This window comes from Plectropomus leopardus, chromosome 12 (genome assembly GCF_008729295.1).
Source record: "Plectropomus leopardus isolate mb chromosome 12, YSFRI_Pleo_2.0, whole genome shotgun sequence".
Lineage (NCBI taxonomy): Eukaryota > Metazoa > Chordata > Actinopteri > Perciformes > Serranidae > Plectropomus > Plectropomus leopardus.
Window position 1 is genome coordinate 10360907 of NC_056474.1, and position 14205 is coordinate 10375111.

At 36.4% G+C, this 14205-nt stretch overlaps 1 protein-coding gene across 1 annotated transcript; it reads left to right on the forward strand.

Moving 5' to 3' along the window:
• Positions 1 to 6627: 6627 nt before the first annotated feature.
• zgc:92591 lies at positions 6628 to 7252 on the forward strand. Its single transcript, XM_042497144.1, has 2 exons — positions 6628 to 6862; positions 6940 to 7252. The coding sequence occupies exons 1-2, from the start codon at positions 6749 to 6751 to the stop codon at positions 7174 to 7176; spliced, it is 351 nt and encodes a 116-aa protein (XP_042353078.1). The 5' UTR covers positions 6628 to 6748; the 3' UTR covers positions 7177 to 7252.
• The last annotated feature ends 6953 nt before the right edge of the window (positions 7253 to 14205 follow it).

Sequence of the window (14205 nt, forward strand, 5' to 3'; positions counted from 1 at the left end):
TAACTATTAACTAATGTTCTGAAAAATTCCAGAGCTAAAATACTTCTGGCATATGGAGGATTGTCAGTTTCTTCATTTTATCACAGTGTCATAACTGCATGTTTTCTAATGCAGATATGTTTGTGAGAGAAACTAATTTTGTGAAGACTAATGCAATCTAGACAAGATGCTACTCTTTGGGAGTTGCAGACATGCAAGCTGCGGCACAGAGGAGGGGAGAGAAGATGGACATTCTGCTTAACATCAGTGAATTTGCAGCTCACAGCAACTCAAAAAATGCAAAAAAATGTTGTTGCACATTTACAACCTGTTGCCAGTGCCATAAGCTTTTTCAGTGTATTTCATTAATGCTGCTGACACAATGAATGTCCCACAGAGCCTAATCAAACCTTAAAACTTTATACAAAAAACAAAAAGAGTCGTTGAATATTCGTGTTGAACAGCCAAATCTGATTCAACTGGCACAATTCAGTCAGCTTCAGCCCCAACGATAATTATATCAGAAAATATTGCAGAGTCACTGTATCACATTATTACAGAATTATTATTACCCCTTACAATGAAACTTAAAAGGAATAAAAACAGATATAGGAGAATATTACTATTTTTTTAAATGAAAGTATCTGTAGAAACTATCCCTTTTGAAAATTAATTAAAATAAACATGAGATTCTCTGTCAAGCTGCATTTTTTCAATACTGTAGGTAAGCAAACTTACCAATTGCAACCATCATTTTTCATGCCACAGTATACCTTGAAACCAGTTAATTACTGCAACTCCACCACCTAATATAGCAATAATAATATCTAATATAATTTGTCTCTTAACTATAATCTATACTTTCCCTCTGTTCTATATATTTGAGCATACTTTGTGTAGTAGTAGCAGTAGTTTACAGTTCCAAGTTTAGCATTTTTGCACATCCAGGAAATCTGTTATCTATTAATCCACAACAGCTTTATCTGGGATAATGTACAACAAATTATCTAGCACTGCCACATATTCTAAAATGTGCTCAGAAGCTACTGTATGGAATAATATCTAAAGCCAAGATTTCTGATAGTTGAAGGAAAGAGAAATGCTTTTCATCTGACTTATTTCTTTACAAGATTGATATGGTTTTGATTGGTTCATAAAGCATAGTCACAAACAATGTGATTCATACAGCTGGCCTGCTGTGCTGCTTCCTGTCACCAAAGATGTGGTACAAAAGCTTTGGGGAAAAAGGTTTAACCTGATTGACAAGTAAACATCTTAATTTGGTGTAAAAAAAAAAAAAAAAGTACAGCAGCGATGTGTATCTAAATAATGTTGTATATACAGTAATGTGCTATAATTATTACAGTTCAGCAAAAATCCTTATAATAAGCAAACTGCCCTGATATGATGTAAAGCTAAGAGGAGCAATTATAGTTTGTCATTCTTGGTGATGCCTGAGTTATGCAGATTTGGCAAGCACCTCAGAGGACAGATTACCCTGTTAGGAACTGAACCCTGCAGTAAAGCAGTCAACATTTAAGAGCATATACATCATGAAGTTAAAGAAAGAGCAGCAAAGATGCAACACTGCACCGAACAAAGTGGTTCCAGCACGGAGGAGCAAAAACATTATCTGAACTACAAAAAGAAAGTTTATAACCATTAAATTTAAACCAACTTTTAGACAGACATGTTAAACATGACATGTTTCTGGCAATTAGGATCTCATACATTTCAAACTTTTAAACTTTTTTTGACTATTCAATGACTTTCAAGGCCTAATGTTTACAAAATTGAATTTTCAGACATTGAAGACTTTTTAAGGACCTGCAGACTTTAAGGTCAACTGCTCTTAAAGTAACTAGATACATTTTGCAGCAAAAGAAATGATTGAAATGAGACTGAACAGACTGAAAAATCAAAATCATTATTAAATATTATGAGAGAGAACAGATGTTAAGAAAGTTTTTTCTTTGGGTGAAATAATTTACAGTTGAAAAAAGTAATTAATTGCCACGTACGGCAATATATGTTATAAATCACAACATATTGCTGTATATATGTTATTGTAATCCTCAGCGTATTGCAAAACATGAAATATGGCAATAATATTGTATTGTGACTTATTTATCATGAAAATACCAGATCATGGGGTCGCAAATGATGATATTGACTCTTACTTATCTGTACTGCATTACAAACGCTTATTTTATTGCTAAGATAAACTAAATGCTAAATGCTTTGTACTTTAGAGTTTGAATTGCTCATCCAAAAAGTGGAAAAAATTATAAAGCTCCAACATTTGCTTGAGTATGGAAATGTTCACAGAAACACAAAGTGGTATATTTATGTAAAAGACTGTGAAACAACTTGTGCATTTGGCAACTACAGAGTAATCACTGCAGGTATCAAACTATCCTTTGTTCTATTAAGCTACAAACCCAGCAGGAAAAAAAATAAAACAAACACTCCGCGTAGCCTTTAGCAATATGTTGATATGAAAGTCTGTGATGAACACAACAGCCGACATTTTTCTTTTTCTGTGATAGACAGACTAAGGTAGCAGATATGCACACACACACACACACTTACCTTTTTTTCATCTTCTCTTCATAGATGAAACAAGCAAAGCGCAGAAATCTGCCACACAACAGAGAAAAAGATGGCCTTCACAATACAGTCAACCAATGGCTGCTATTCAATGTGTGTTGCAGTTGCTGCAAATGACCTTGCATAAATGCTGTCTGAGATAAGGGCCTATTCATATGTAATCTGCTGCTCTATATCTGCTGTGTGCTTGTGGAAAAACAACACTGAGAGGAGAAGAAAAAGTTTGAGACCCTGGACACAGGAATAGCAATGTGCTGTGAAGAGATCTGGCACTAATTACTTACTCAAATTGTAACACTTTGGATGAATACAAATGTACCCCTTTCAAACAGAAAAAGAAATTAAAGCAGATAGTTGTGTAAATCTAACAGAACATTAGGGGGTCCTTGAGGTTTTATAGCAAACACCTCTCATGTGAAACCTGAAGACAAATAATATGGGTAGATTTTTACTCTGCCTGCACACTGAAACATGTCACATTGCTTAAGTTGCATATACCATAGCTAGATATTAGAATTTTTGAGCAGATCTGTACTATATAACAGATAGAAAGGTGTCTCTTTGCATCTTGTTTTGTGGGAATTTAGATAAATAACAGGGACTTGCCAAAGGTTTTCAGTAATGAGCCAAGAGCTATTTAAAACCCAAAATGTTCCCATGATGAAGGTCTTATTAAAAAACTCCACTGCTTAGAGCTCTTAGGTGATTGCCTTAACACTACTGTCAATTTACTTCACACTCTACAGCCTAAATAGCCTACTTGATAAGAGAGTGATGCTACAGTCACTTCCTCACATTCACTGCTCATAAGATCAGATGACTCATGATATGGGTGTATCTCAAAATTGTGTAGAACCTCACTAGCATGTTTAAAGCCAATACAACTGCCCCAGGCTGTGGTATGATAGTAAAGAATGGGCATGATAAAGTGCTTTACTATTTAGAGAGATATGTTTGTATGATAAAAGGTATTATTTGTGCTCAGTTCACCCAAGTGCCTCGGGTGTCATCAATCAAAACAGATAAAATTTCTGTGATACAGGAGCTAGGACATATATACTCACACACACAGGAGACAAGATAGGTACATTTTTGAATTGTTATTGGCTTGTACCTAAAGGGACAGTTACCCCCCAAAACATAAAAAAAAAAATACACATATTACCTCTTACCTGTAGGGCTATGTATCAGTTTAGATTGTTTTGGTGCTGAGTATTGCAGTTATCAGCCCAGAGATGTCTGCCTTCTCTAACATATAATAGAACTAGACGGCACTCAGCTTGTGGTGCTCAAAGAGTCAAAAAATAAATTTGAAAAACTCAACTGCAATGTCTTTTTCCAGAAATCATGACTTTTTTTATCAACATAATCCACAGACCTTGTTGTGAGCAGATTCATGTAGGAACTATTTTCTTTCTGCCAAATTACAACCACCAGCCGAATCACTGCACGAAAGGAATCCGGCATCTACTGCTCACCACTGAGCAAGCTAACATCACAGCTCAGCCAAGGAAGACGCCATTACTGTTAACATCTCACGCTGTCACAAGTACAAGCCTATTGTCCAAGTGTAGATGCACTCAACTTTCTACATGGTGATACAGTTGATGTGTGTAGTTCGGTAGAGAGAAAATACATGAAACTGCTCACAACAAGGTCTGTGGATTATTTTGAGTAACCATGTCAAGATTTCTGTAAAGAGACATTAATATTGTTTGAGCACCATGAGACGAGTGCCATGTAGTTTCTTTATGTTGAAGAGAAGGCGGTCTACAGCTCTGATTCTCTGCCTGAGCCCGATTATGACAAACCCAACCAGCCAGGTCGCAAGGCAACATGGTTGGCTGTGTTCGATTTCTGCCTCCCCAGCAAAGAGAGACGTGTGTACGACATGCAGCAATAAGCAGTGATCATTTACACACCGCATCACCATAGCCAACTAGACGCACCAAGAGACACAGCCCACTCTGCTGAACTTGACAAGACTATTGAAATAGCTGTTAGCCTGATCCATGTTTTAATGTTTAAAAATATACCATAAAGTATAAAGAGGGTCTTTAAAATGGGTCAAGACCAAATTGCTGACCAGGCCTGATTTTTTTGGGTCCGATCAGACCTCTAAGGCAGACATCTCTACAACCGATATCTCCAACACTTCGCAGTTGACACTAAAACAAGGTAGCCCAATAAACAGCACCACAGGCAAGAGAAACTAGGTATTTTTGATTTTGGGGTGAACTGTCCCTTTAAACTGTTCTGTCAGTACTAGGATATATCTTATTGAAATCTATATGGGAGATGATCTTCAACTGAAATCTGAAAAATACAAAAACCTTGTGCAATTTGCGAAATAAAATGCTTTAAGACAGAAACGTAAATGTGGCGAAAGTCAGTATATAAACATGTTTCATGATTAAATCTGGATGTTGTCAGTTCTATTATACTATATGACTAAAACAATCACACACTGGGGACCAATTTTTATGTTAAACCTTTCATCCGGAAGAACACAACAAGAATATCTAATAAAGAAATACAAGCCTAGAGAGCATTAACATTTTTATCCCAATTATCAGCATGAAAATCTTAAATTTGTTGAGGTGTTTTATACTTAAAAGTGTCCAGGATCAAACACAAACATAGCAATGTAAACACACCATAACCAAACAAACAAATCTTCCAATTACTACAACCTGACACCCCAGAAACAGCGGCTAAAAGTGGAATACATTCTGTTTGTATCAAGGGGGCAGATGCACACACTAGGGGGCCTCAGATCATAACCCACTGAGGCCCAGCCACCACCACTTTGCACGTTTTGATGCAAAGACAGATTTTTGTCTGGTATCTGAATGTGATGAAAGGATAAATTGAGAACATGCTTAAATCATAATTTGCCAAGAAAAAAAAAACTTTAATATCCCAGTTTTACTAGCCCTTTGCAGTTAGTCCAAATTTATACTTAGTTTAGACACAAAATAGATAATGCACCAAGTAAATGCAGTCTGAGTTAAAATTATAGGGACTTAACACAGCACTGTACTATATTATAAAGCTTTGAGACTGGACTTTAATAGTGAAAATATCTGCCACACACTTAATCAGACAAAATGAACCTGGGGCTTTTGGGGCTGGGCTTCTGTGGCAAGTCCCTGCTTTAATCCAGTCTCGCTCATAATACCATACATATTTAATAAGCATCGCCACAGTGTACATTAATCTATCTGGAAACAGAGCAGGTCTACATGCAGATCAGGAGTGAGCTTACCCAAACCCTGAATGTTACTACAAATGCAGCTAAAAAGTGTTTTCCTGTAAATGTTGTGTCATCTGAAAATAGCCCTAGGTCTTAGATATTTTGTTAGCTAGTAGCTACATGGAAGATTACAGTGGATTAAAGCGGAATCTACTACAGGTAGATAGCTCCAATTGAAATATTGCATGCAAGCTTAAAACTGGTGCAAGAGTGCCACCCAGTGGCCTCCATTATTAAGTACAATGGTATAACTCGACGTCCATTTATCAAATTACTACTGTGCAACACTGCAGTGCAAAATAAACCAACATATAATAGCTGCGTAAATAAAAACTGTCACGTTTGGGAGGCCTCTTAGCTTAAGTTTTATTCATTCTAGTGGTCATTGATTTAGTTTTTATTAATTTAATTTTTAAGCGGATTTTTATTGATTTTTCCCATGAAAGCTGAAATTTAACAAAGTGAATTTTACATTATTAACATTGATTTTATTATAATGTGCGGCTTCTGTCCATGCAAAAACAACAAAACATTACCTGCCTGAATAAAAACTAACACGTTTGGTAGGCCTCTTCAAAGTTTTATTCTTTCTATTAGTCATTCATTTTATATTTTTAGAACTTGTTTATTTTTTAAGTAGATTTTTGCTGATTTTGCCATTGCAACTGAAATTCATCAACAAGTGCCCTTTACATTTTCAGCATTAATCCTATTTCAATGTGCAGCGTCTATTCGCTCCAAAATCAAAGCAGGTGAGCCAAATTAGTCACTAATTAACGCACGCTATATAAACAGCTGTGCACGAGCCAGAAAACTGGGATAATTATTCCTTTAAAAAAAAAGCTTGATATAACATTTGGCGTAGTTACTATTGTCAACGTTTATATCTTACACCGTTTAAAAATGACTAACGATATATCTAAAAAGAAGGGGAAGAGTTCGGGTGAGAAAAAGGGCAAAAGAAAAGTCAAAAGAAGAGAGACTTATGCGATGTACATCTATAAAGTTTTGAAACAGGTGGGTGAAAAACCTTAACTGTTTTGGTTTTGCGAACTTTACCATTAACTAACGACCCTTTTCCTCTGCTTTCCAAGGTGCATCCTGACACGGGGATTTCAAGCCGAGCCATGAGCATCATGAACTCCTTCGTGAATGATCTGTTTGAGAGGATTGCCACAGAGGCGTCCCGGCTGGCTCAGTACAATAAACGCTCTACCATCACCAGCAGAGAGGTGCAAACTGCGGTGAGACTGCTGCTGCCCGGGGAGCTGGCCAAACACGCCGTGTCTGAGGGAACCAAAGCTGTCACCAAGTACACCAGCTCCAAATGAAGACTTCAGCACAGTTGTTGTGACAAAGATGCCTTTGTTGTCTGGTTGATTTCAATAAATATGAGCACAAACAGCATATTTTTCTTGTCGTTTTGTATTCCCTTCTTTCATTTAGAGACGGGGAAGCAGGGTCAATATTAAACCACTAGATGGGGTAATTGCACATCTATCATATTGCAGGCACATTGAGTCAGTGTCTTTGATAACAGACCTAATTTCTGTGCATAAAAGCTATAATGTTCCTGTTTGCTAAAAAGATTCCCTGTACAGCTGTCATTTTGATTAAAATAAACTATACTATATTCACAACGTATGACACAAACATAACTGTATAATGTACTTTTCTTCATTGTTAATTATTATATACAAATTAAGCAGCAACCTTCGCCAATCTAGTTGATATGTGGAAGGTTATCCACAGCGGACTACTGAACAATTATTTACATTACACACAACAAAATCCCATGACCTTTCCAAAACTTTCAATGATTATTCACTAGTTTAATGTCTTTTCCCAGCATGGAAAACAATATTGTGATATTCTATAACTTTTCCAGGTTTTCTATGACTGTGGGAACCCTGGATATCCAGCTGTGGGATTATGCTTTTTGACAGCCTTAACTGCGTTTTTTGTTTTGTTTTGTTGTTGTTTTATTTATTTTTTTTACACATAATAAGAAAAGGGAAAATTACAAAATGTTTCTAATCAAGCCCCAATCGCAAATTCCCTTTCCTCACATTCAGACAAAGTTTGAATTACTATTACAACTCGGCTTGTTTTACCATTTATCACCACTAACACCCACGCTTTCAGCATAACAGAAGACAGCTATAACTGTACAATGGTACACACTGTACTTTATTTACGACACTGATCATAATTGACGTAAATTAATTATTATTGGTGTAAACTGTGGCATTTAGTTGGATATGAGCGAGGTATGAGACAAACCTATTGCAGACAAATAGTTTATCATCCACTTTGTTTTTCAAAACACACACAGGCTCCACTTGTGTGTAGGTCTATCATTCATCACACACTCATATCGATCCAAGAGCAAAGGCACCTGTGTCTCTAGGCGAGACACAAATAAACTGGGATACACTGAGAGCACCAAAGCCCCAACAGGTGTTGAATTAAACAGGTGGCTGTGATGTCGAGAGGGTAACATAACTGGATGAAAGCTGAACTGCTGTCAGCCGGTTAATCGCTTCGCGTTTTTGGCACGTTATCTCCTGCAAGTGCTCCACTGCAATGATTCAGAGACTCTTTAAACAAGCCCCGAGAGTCAACCGATACAACCACAGCTAACGTTAATGTCACTTACACAAGTAAGGGTTCCCAAAGTGTCTTGACTCAATGCGTTATCAGTGGCTATAACTATCGTGTCAAAAGTTGATATGTTTTAAGCTTAATTTGTATCACAGCGAGCTAGCAGTTGCCCGATGTAAGGTTAGCTAGCACGGCTAACGTTAGCCTACCGTTAATGCGTTAACACACCACAAAAGTGTAATTTCACAATACTTACCAGTGTTTTGAAGATATTTCCTGATGTCTCCATCTTCAGTCGGCCGCCGAAACAACAAAAAACGACACATATCTCGCCTCAGACGAGTAAAGAAATAAACAAAAAAAAATCTTGTTCTTCTTCTAACGCAGTTCCGGTAGACTGTACACTTCAACAAAACTTTATCAGCAGCGGTCCAAAATAAAGATGGCAACCGGAAGTCTTGCTCGCTTGCTGGGCGGGCCCATAGACTGTATATAAAGATTTATATAATATTTATATTATCTATTTATATATGTGTTTATATTTACATATAGTCACTTGAATATAAACTTGGGTGGGCCACAAGAAAAATATCAACACAATAAGCTATTGTTCGTTTCAGCGACCAACTAGTTACAGTTATTAAATTATAAAATAAACATAATTGTTACTGGTTACAGATACTGACAGAAAAAAATGTAATTAAATTATAGTTATTAATCACAATGTTGGTGAATACTCATTTAAAAAATCAGTAAAAAGTTTCTATGTTGAATTAAACATTTATTCTGCTGCTTTACATCTTTCTGTTGTGCAGGTATAACTACTCCTGGTGTATTTTTTGTCCAAAGCCGATCAGCAAAGGTGTTGAGACAATTTTTAGTGCAACATTTATGCACTTATGTATTGGGGTCTTTTAAGATTTATTGCCGTGTTTAAAATAGTTTTTGGAAAAATAATCAAAAAGTAATCAACTGTAATAGTTACATTACCTTTTATGAAGTAAGTAAAATCGTTAGGTAAGAAGAGTTTTTACACATACTTTCATTCACTTTTCAGTTACAGAAGGCCTGTAACACATTCAACTAAAAAAAAAAAAAAAAGCACAAAAAGCACCCATTGTTTTTATTACTTCATATGTCAGTGTAACTGATAATACCAGTTATTCTTAATTCTATGACAGTGACACTGTAATATTTTCTGAGATTGGTTATCATACTGTGAAAGTCTCCTACCGTTGTATGTGGGGACACAGTCTGGGGTTTGAGGGTCCTCTCAGAAAATTGTAAGCATCAATTTCCTGCAGAGGAAGTTTTATGCACCAATTTATGGCAGAAATGTCTTTATTTCTGTAAAGCAAAACACAAAATTCAGGCCATAGGTTATTATTGAAAATATAAAAATATAATGGAATGTATAATGCAATAAGGCTCTCTGTCATTCTGTATTGCTTTCAAATATTTATTCTCTAGACTTTTCTCATTTAATGTTATCCCAGCTGAGTGTCTCAAGTTTGTGGAAGTAACCTCTTTCAACGTTCATGTGGCACCTGCTCATCATAATGATGAATTATTTCATTATAAATTATTTCATGTAGGGGTTGATGAATTAGTTAATAGTCCATATGTGTTTCAGCAAGATTAATGCTCATGTTCAAAACTGAATGCACATTCAAAACATATCCCTTGTATATGTGCTCTCTCAGAAGTCCAGAAAATGTATAATTCTGAGAGAAAAAAAGTTGTAATATTATAAAAATGAACTCAGAATTTAATGAGAATGGAGTCATAATGTGTCAAGAAGAAAAATCTGCCCTGTAGCCTGCTGAGCATTATGTTACTAGTCTGCTGATTTCTTCTTCAAACTGTCTGACAAACACAGAACCCCCATTTGGGAATTTCTGTGGAGCAGGCAGTGCAGTGCTCCTCATCAGAGGTGGAATACCAAAACTAACTGATAACACTTTTGATCAGGCATATTAAAAGATTGTCCCATATTAAAAAAAAACCTACTGCACCTGACTGAATCAATACAAGACATGATTTGTCCTGCATATTCATGTACAGAACTCTTACAATGGAAACTGCAGATGAGTTTTCTAGGATATTGTTAGGAACAAATCTGTCCTGGTAAATTATTAGTACGGATATCTCCCTCTTTAATACAAAGCTACGCCTTTGACAAGATGAGAAAGGACAGGTTCTATCTATTAGCTGAGCAAAACAGCCTCAACTTGAGAAACTGGTCATATTCACATTGACAGCATGCTTTTTTTTTCAATCAAGATGGATAGACAAGTCTTTGATGGATCCCAAATGTTGTCAGAAATGGGGGTAAGAGTTTTTCAAAGTTTAAAACAGGCATATATCTCTGACCCATTTATCTCACATGCAAAGACAATGAATACATGAGAGGTACAACCTGTTTAATATTCTTATGATTAGATGTCAAAATACAGCAGTGGTTTGTTATAAAAGTCATGTTTTTATACCTCTGACGTCTGTATTCCAACCCTAATTCATTATTCAGTTAGCTTTAAAAATTGACATATTTATAAAGTGACGGAGGAAATAATGCAACATCGTATCCTTGTTATGCATTCTAATCAGGGTTTTAAAAGACGACCCTGTCAACTGAATAGTACTTGATTACAGGATAATGACACTAGCGTTTGCACCAGTCCAATCTGCATAAAATGGAGGAACTGATAAAGGTCTCTCTAATTAGGATGGTGTTTACATCAGGCTTTACATACACCTATTAGGCTACCCTTGTCAACATCCCACAAAGCCGGGGCTCAGTGTGATAATGCACTTGGATGTGACTCCCACCGCTGACTGTTATTGTTGAGACACCCATTTTAGACGTTTCCCAGTATTCTTGGTAATGATGTGAAATCTACAGATGTTATTACGAGGGTGATACAGTCTTTAATGGCAGTAACTTTGTTCGTGATTATCATGCCCATTTAGGTTTTGTATCTCGCACCCTTCCCCATATCCCCTCTCATGCCCATGCCTGGTGGTAGTCATCGCTGTCTCCTTTAGGCAGACTGCTATGAACACATTATGGATGGATGCATTAGTGAGTGATGCAGAGCCCAGGCTGGCTTGCCTTGTTTTCGTGTGAGAGTGCATCATTAGAAAATGTTCCACTTGGCAGGGAAGCGCGTATTAACTGCAACCGCAATGAAATGAGGTTGTGATAGATGGTTAAAGTTATACAGGACTATTAGGTTGAAATATGAACCTCTCAATTGTCGTGATGAAACAAAGGGCTATTTGCGTGGTGATCAGTGCATTGAGAGACAATTGGAATCTGAAAAGACCGATACAATACATTATAGGTAGTGGGGCTAAGAGCTGAAAGAGTACAGAAAAAGTAATCATGCTTCCACAAAATAGTTTGGAGCTACTGTTCAATTCAAGGCTCTATAAATTCATTTAGGTTCTCCACCAACATCTCAAGCATTGTGATGAGACCTGGGGGAGATTTGCGAACAGTGCACCTTGTCTAAGCCCTGTTGAAGACTCTGATGAGCCACATATATATGGAAGTAAACCAGAGATTGGCTATCAAAGGCGCTTTAATGGCATTGGAGAATTAAAGCAGACTTTGTGTGTCTACTTTAATGTGTCCATATGGACTGCCAGAGTCAATATGATATTAAGAGAATGAGAAAAAGCAAAGATGTAAATCAGAATCAGCAGACAAAGGCATAAACATAGAAAATAGCTTTCCTGTAGATAATGTCGCTTGCCAAATAACCCTTTGATAAATGAGCAAACTGGCTTGATTTCTTACAAAAACATGGGAGGAGAGCAATTTAAGAAGAAATGAATGAAAATTAGCAAGAAATTAGTAAAAAAAAAATGCAAGAAAATTACCTGGAAATCTAAACACACACAAAAAACTGAAAGAGATAAACAAGCAAATGTCCTGAAAATGTTTTTAAAAATTATGAGAATTCTGTAACATCATTTTAAATATGTAATTATAGCAATAATGTAGTTTTTCCTCTATTTCTTTTTTCCCCATCCTTTTCCCTAGCTTTAAAAGAGAAATAATCTAAATCTACAAATTTTCAAAAACAATTTCTTTACTAATTGCAGTTACATTTCTTAACAAGTTGCTCATTGCCTTTTTTCTCTCATGTTTTTGAAAGAAATCAAAGCAACTTGTTCAGGATTCAAAGGTTTAAATACTTGTGAAGTAAAAGAAAAGCAACAACAACAAAAAATAAAAAAATAAAATGATCTCAAGAAAGTGCTACAATACATTTTTTGTAACATCATTTTAAACATATAACTGCTATAATTGTATACAGTTTGCAGGACATTTCTTGCCATGTTGCTCACCATGTTTATTCCCATGTTTTTAAAATAAATCAAACCAATTTTCTTAGGTTTCAGAGGTTTAAATGCTTGTGAAAGACTTCTGAATGAAGCCAAAGAAAACTGATGTCGATCCAGGCATCAAAGGGTTACCCTAGCTAAGTTATTCTACCACCTGCATAAAAACTTCCTGTCTTTAACTCCCAAGATTGAAACTTAAGTATGTAAATTACATATTAATCACTTTCTTATTAGCTCAAAATTGCCCAGACACAATCTTGCTCCCTAACAATAAGTAACACATAAATCATTAATAATAGAAACACCTGATGGATAATTGAGTGCTCTGATGTCATGGTAGCGCTCTCTCTAAACTTTCTTTGGGTGCACTCTGTCTTAAACTAACAACAGATCCAATTGCAAACCCATTAGCATTTAATATTACTGTAATTACTGTGTACATTTCATTATGTTCTCAGTATATTAAATGACTGCTCAGTGTGGAGGGAGGGCTATAGTTTAATCTCTTTCTGTATTACTGTGTGCCACAGTACTCAAAACAGCATTAAGAGGCACATAATCAGAGGGAACTAATTGCCTATGATTGCATAAATGAAGTGCCTCACTCTCATCAGGCCTGTTGCTGATGTCCAGCCTTTCACTGCCTTGGGAGAGGAAGGCAGTTGACCACAATGCTGAAAAACCTTGGAGAGACAGCTTCTGGTTGGTAATGTGAAGAAACCAAAGATTTAATATGTCCACAGGGGGCTGTGAGGGCAGGGGGTGTTACCACTGCTGATGTTTTTTTTCTTGTCATCAGAGTTGCCTCCGCTTCACAGAGGGAAAAAAAAAAGTGGAAAAAAAAGAAACATGAATGCCCACCATTTGAGAAATGAATTTATCGAAGTCGCTGTCTTTTTCCCCATTAGTAAGTGTTTAGTTCAGCGTTTTAAATAATTGCGTTACCAGGAATGATATTTAAAATACATTTGGGAGTCAATGAGGCGGGAAAGTGCCTACATGTTTTGCTGATGACACCCGGGCCATTTGGAAGACATCAAAGTAGAGAGGAGGTAGCCCAGATGCATATTATAAACTCATTATGTATATCATTTAAAAGGATGTACTCCAGCCACAAAAACAATATTCCTAGTCTCTCTCTGGTAATGTGTGTTTTCAAAGTTGAAACTCTTACTCGCCTTCAGTTTAATGTGGCATCTATTACCAAACTGTAACATAAAATAAATGACCTTGATTTCCATACCAGAACAGTCGTTAAGGTATAGATGAGATGCAGCGCTGCTTCTGTGTTTTTAAATGGGAAAGAAGGTAAAACCTCGCCACAAATATCTAGTATTTCTCCACCTGTGGTACAGACCTTGTTTTCCACAGAGCTTACAGGAATCCTAAAGGACTCAGAGGTG

Bases quoted from the DNA above. Each gene is read 5' to 3' on its own strand.
- zgc:92591 (XM_042497144.1), top strand. From the start codon at position 6,749: ATGACTAACGATATATCTAAAAAGAAGGGGAAGAGTTCGGGTGAGAAA. The intron at 6,863-6,939 runs GTGGGTGAAAAA...CTGCTTTCCAAG, and splicing joins TCTATAAAGTTTTGAAACAG to GTGCATCCTGACACGGGGAT.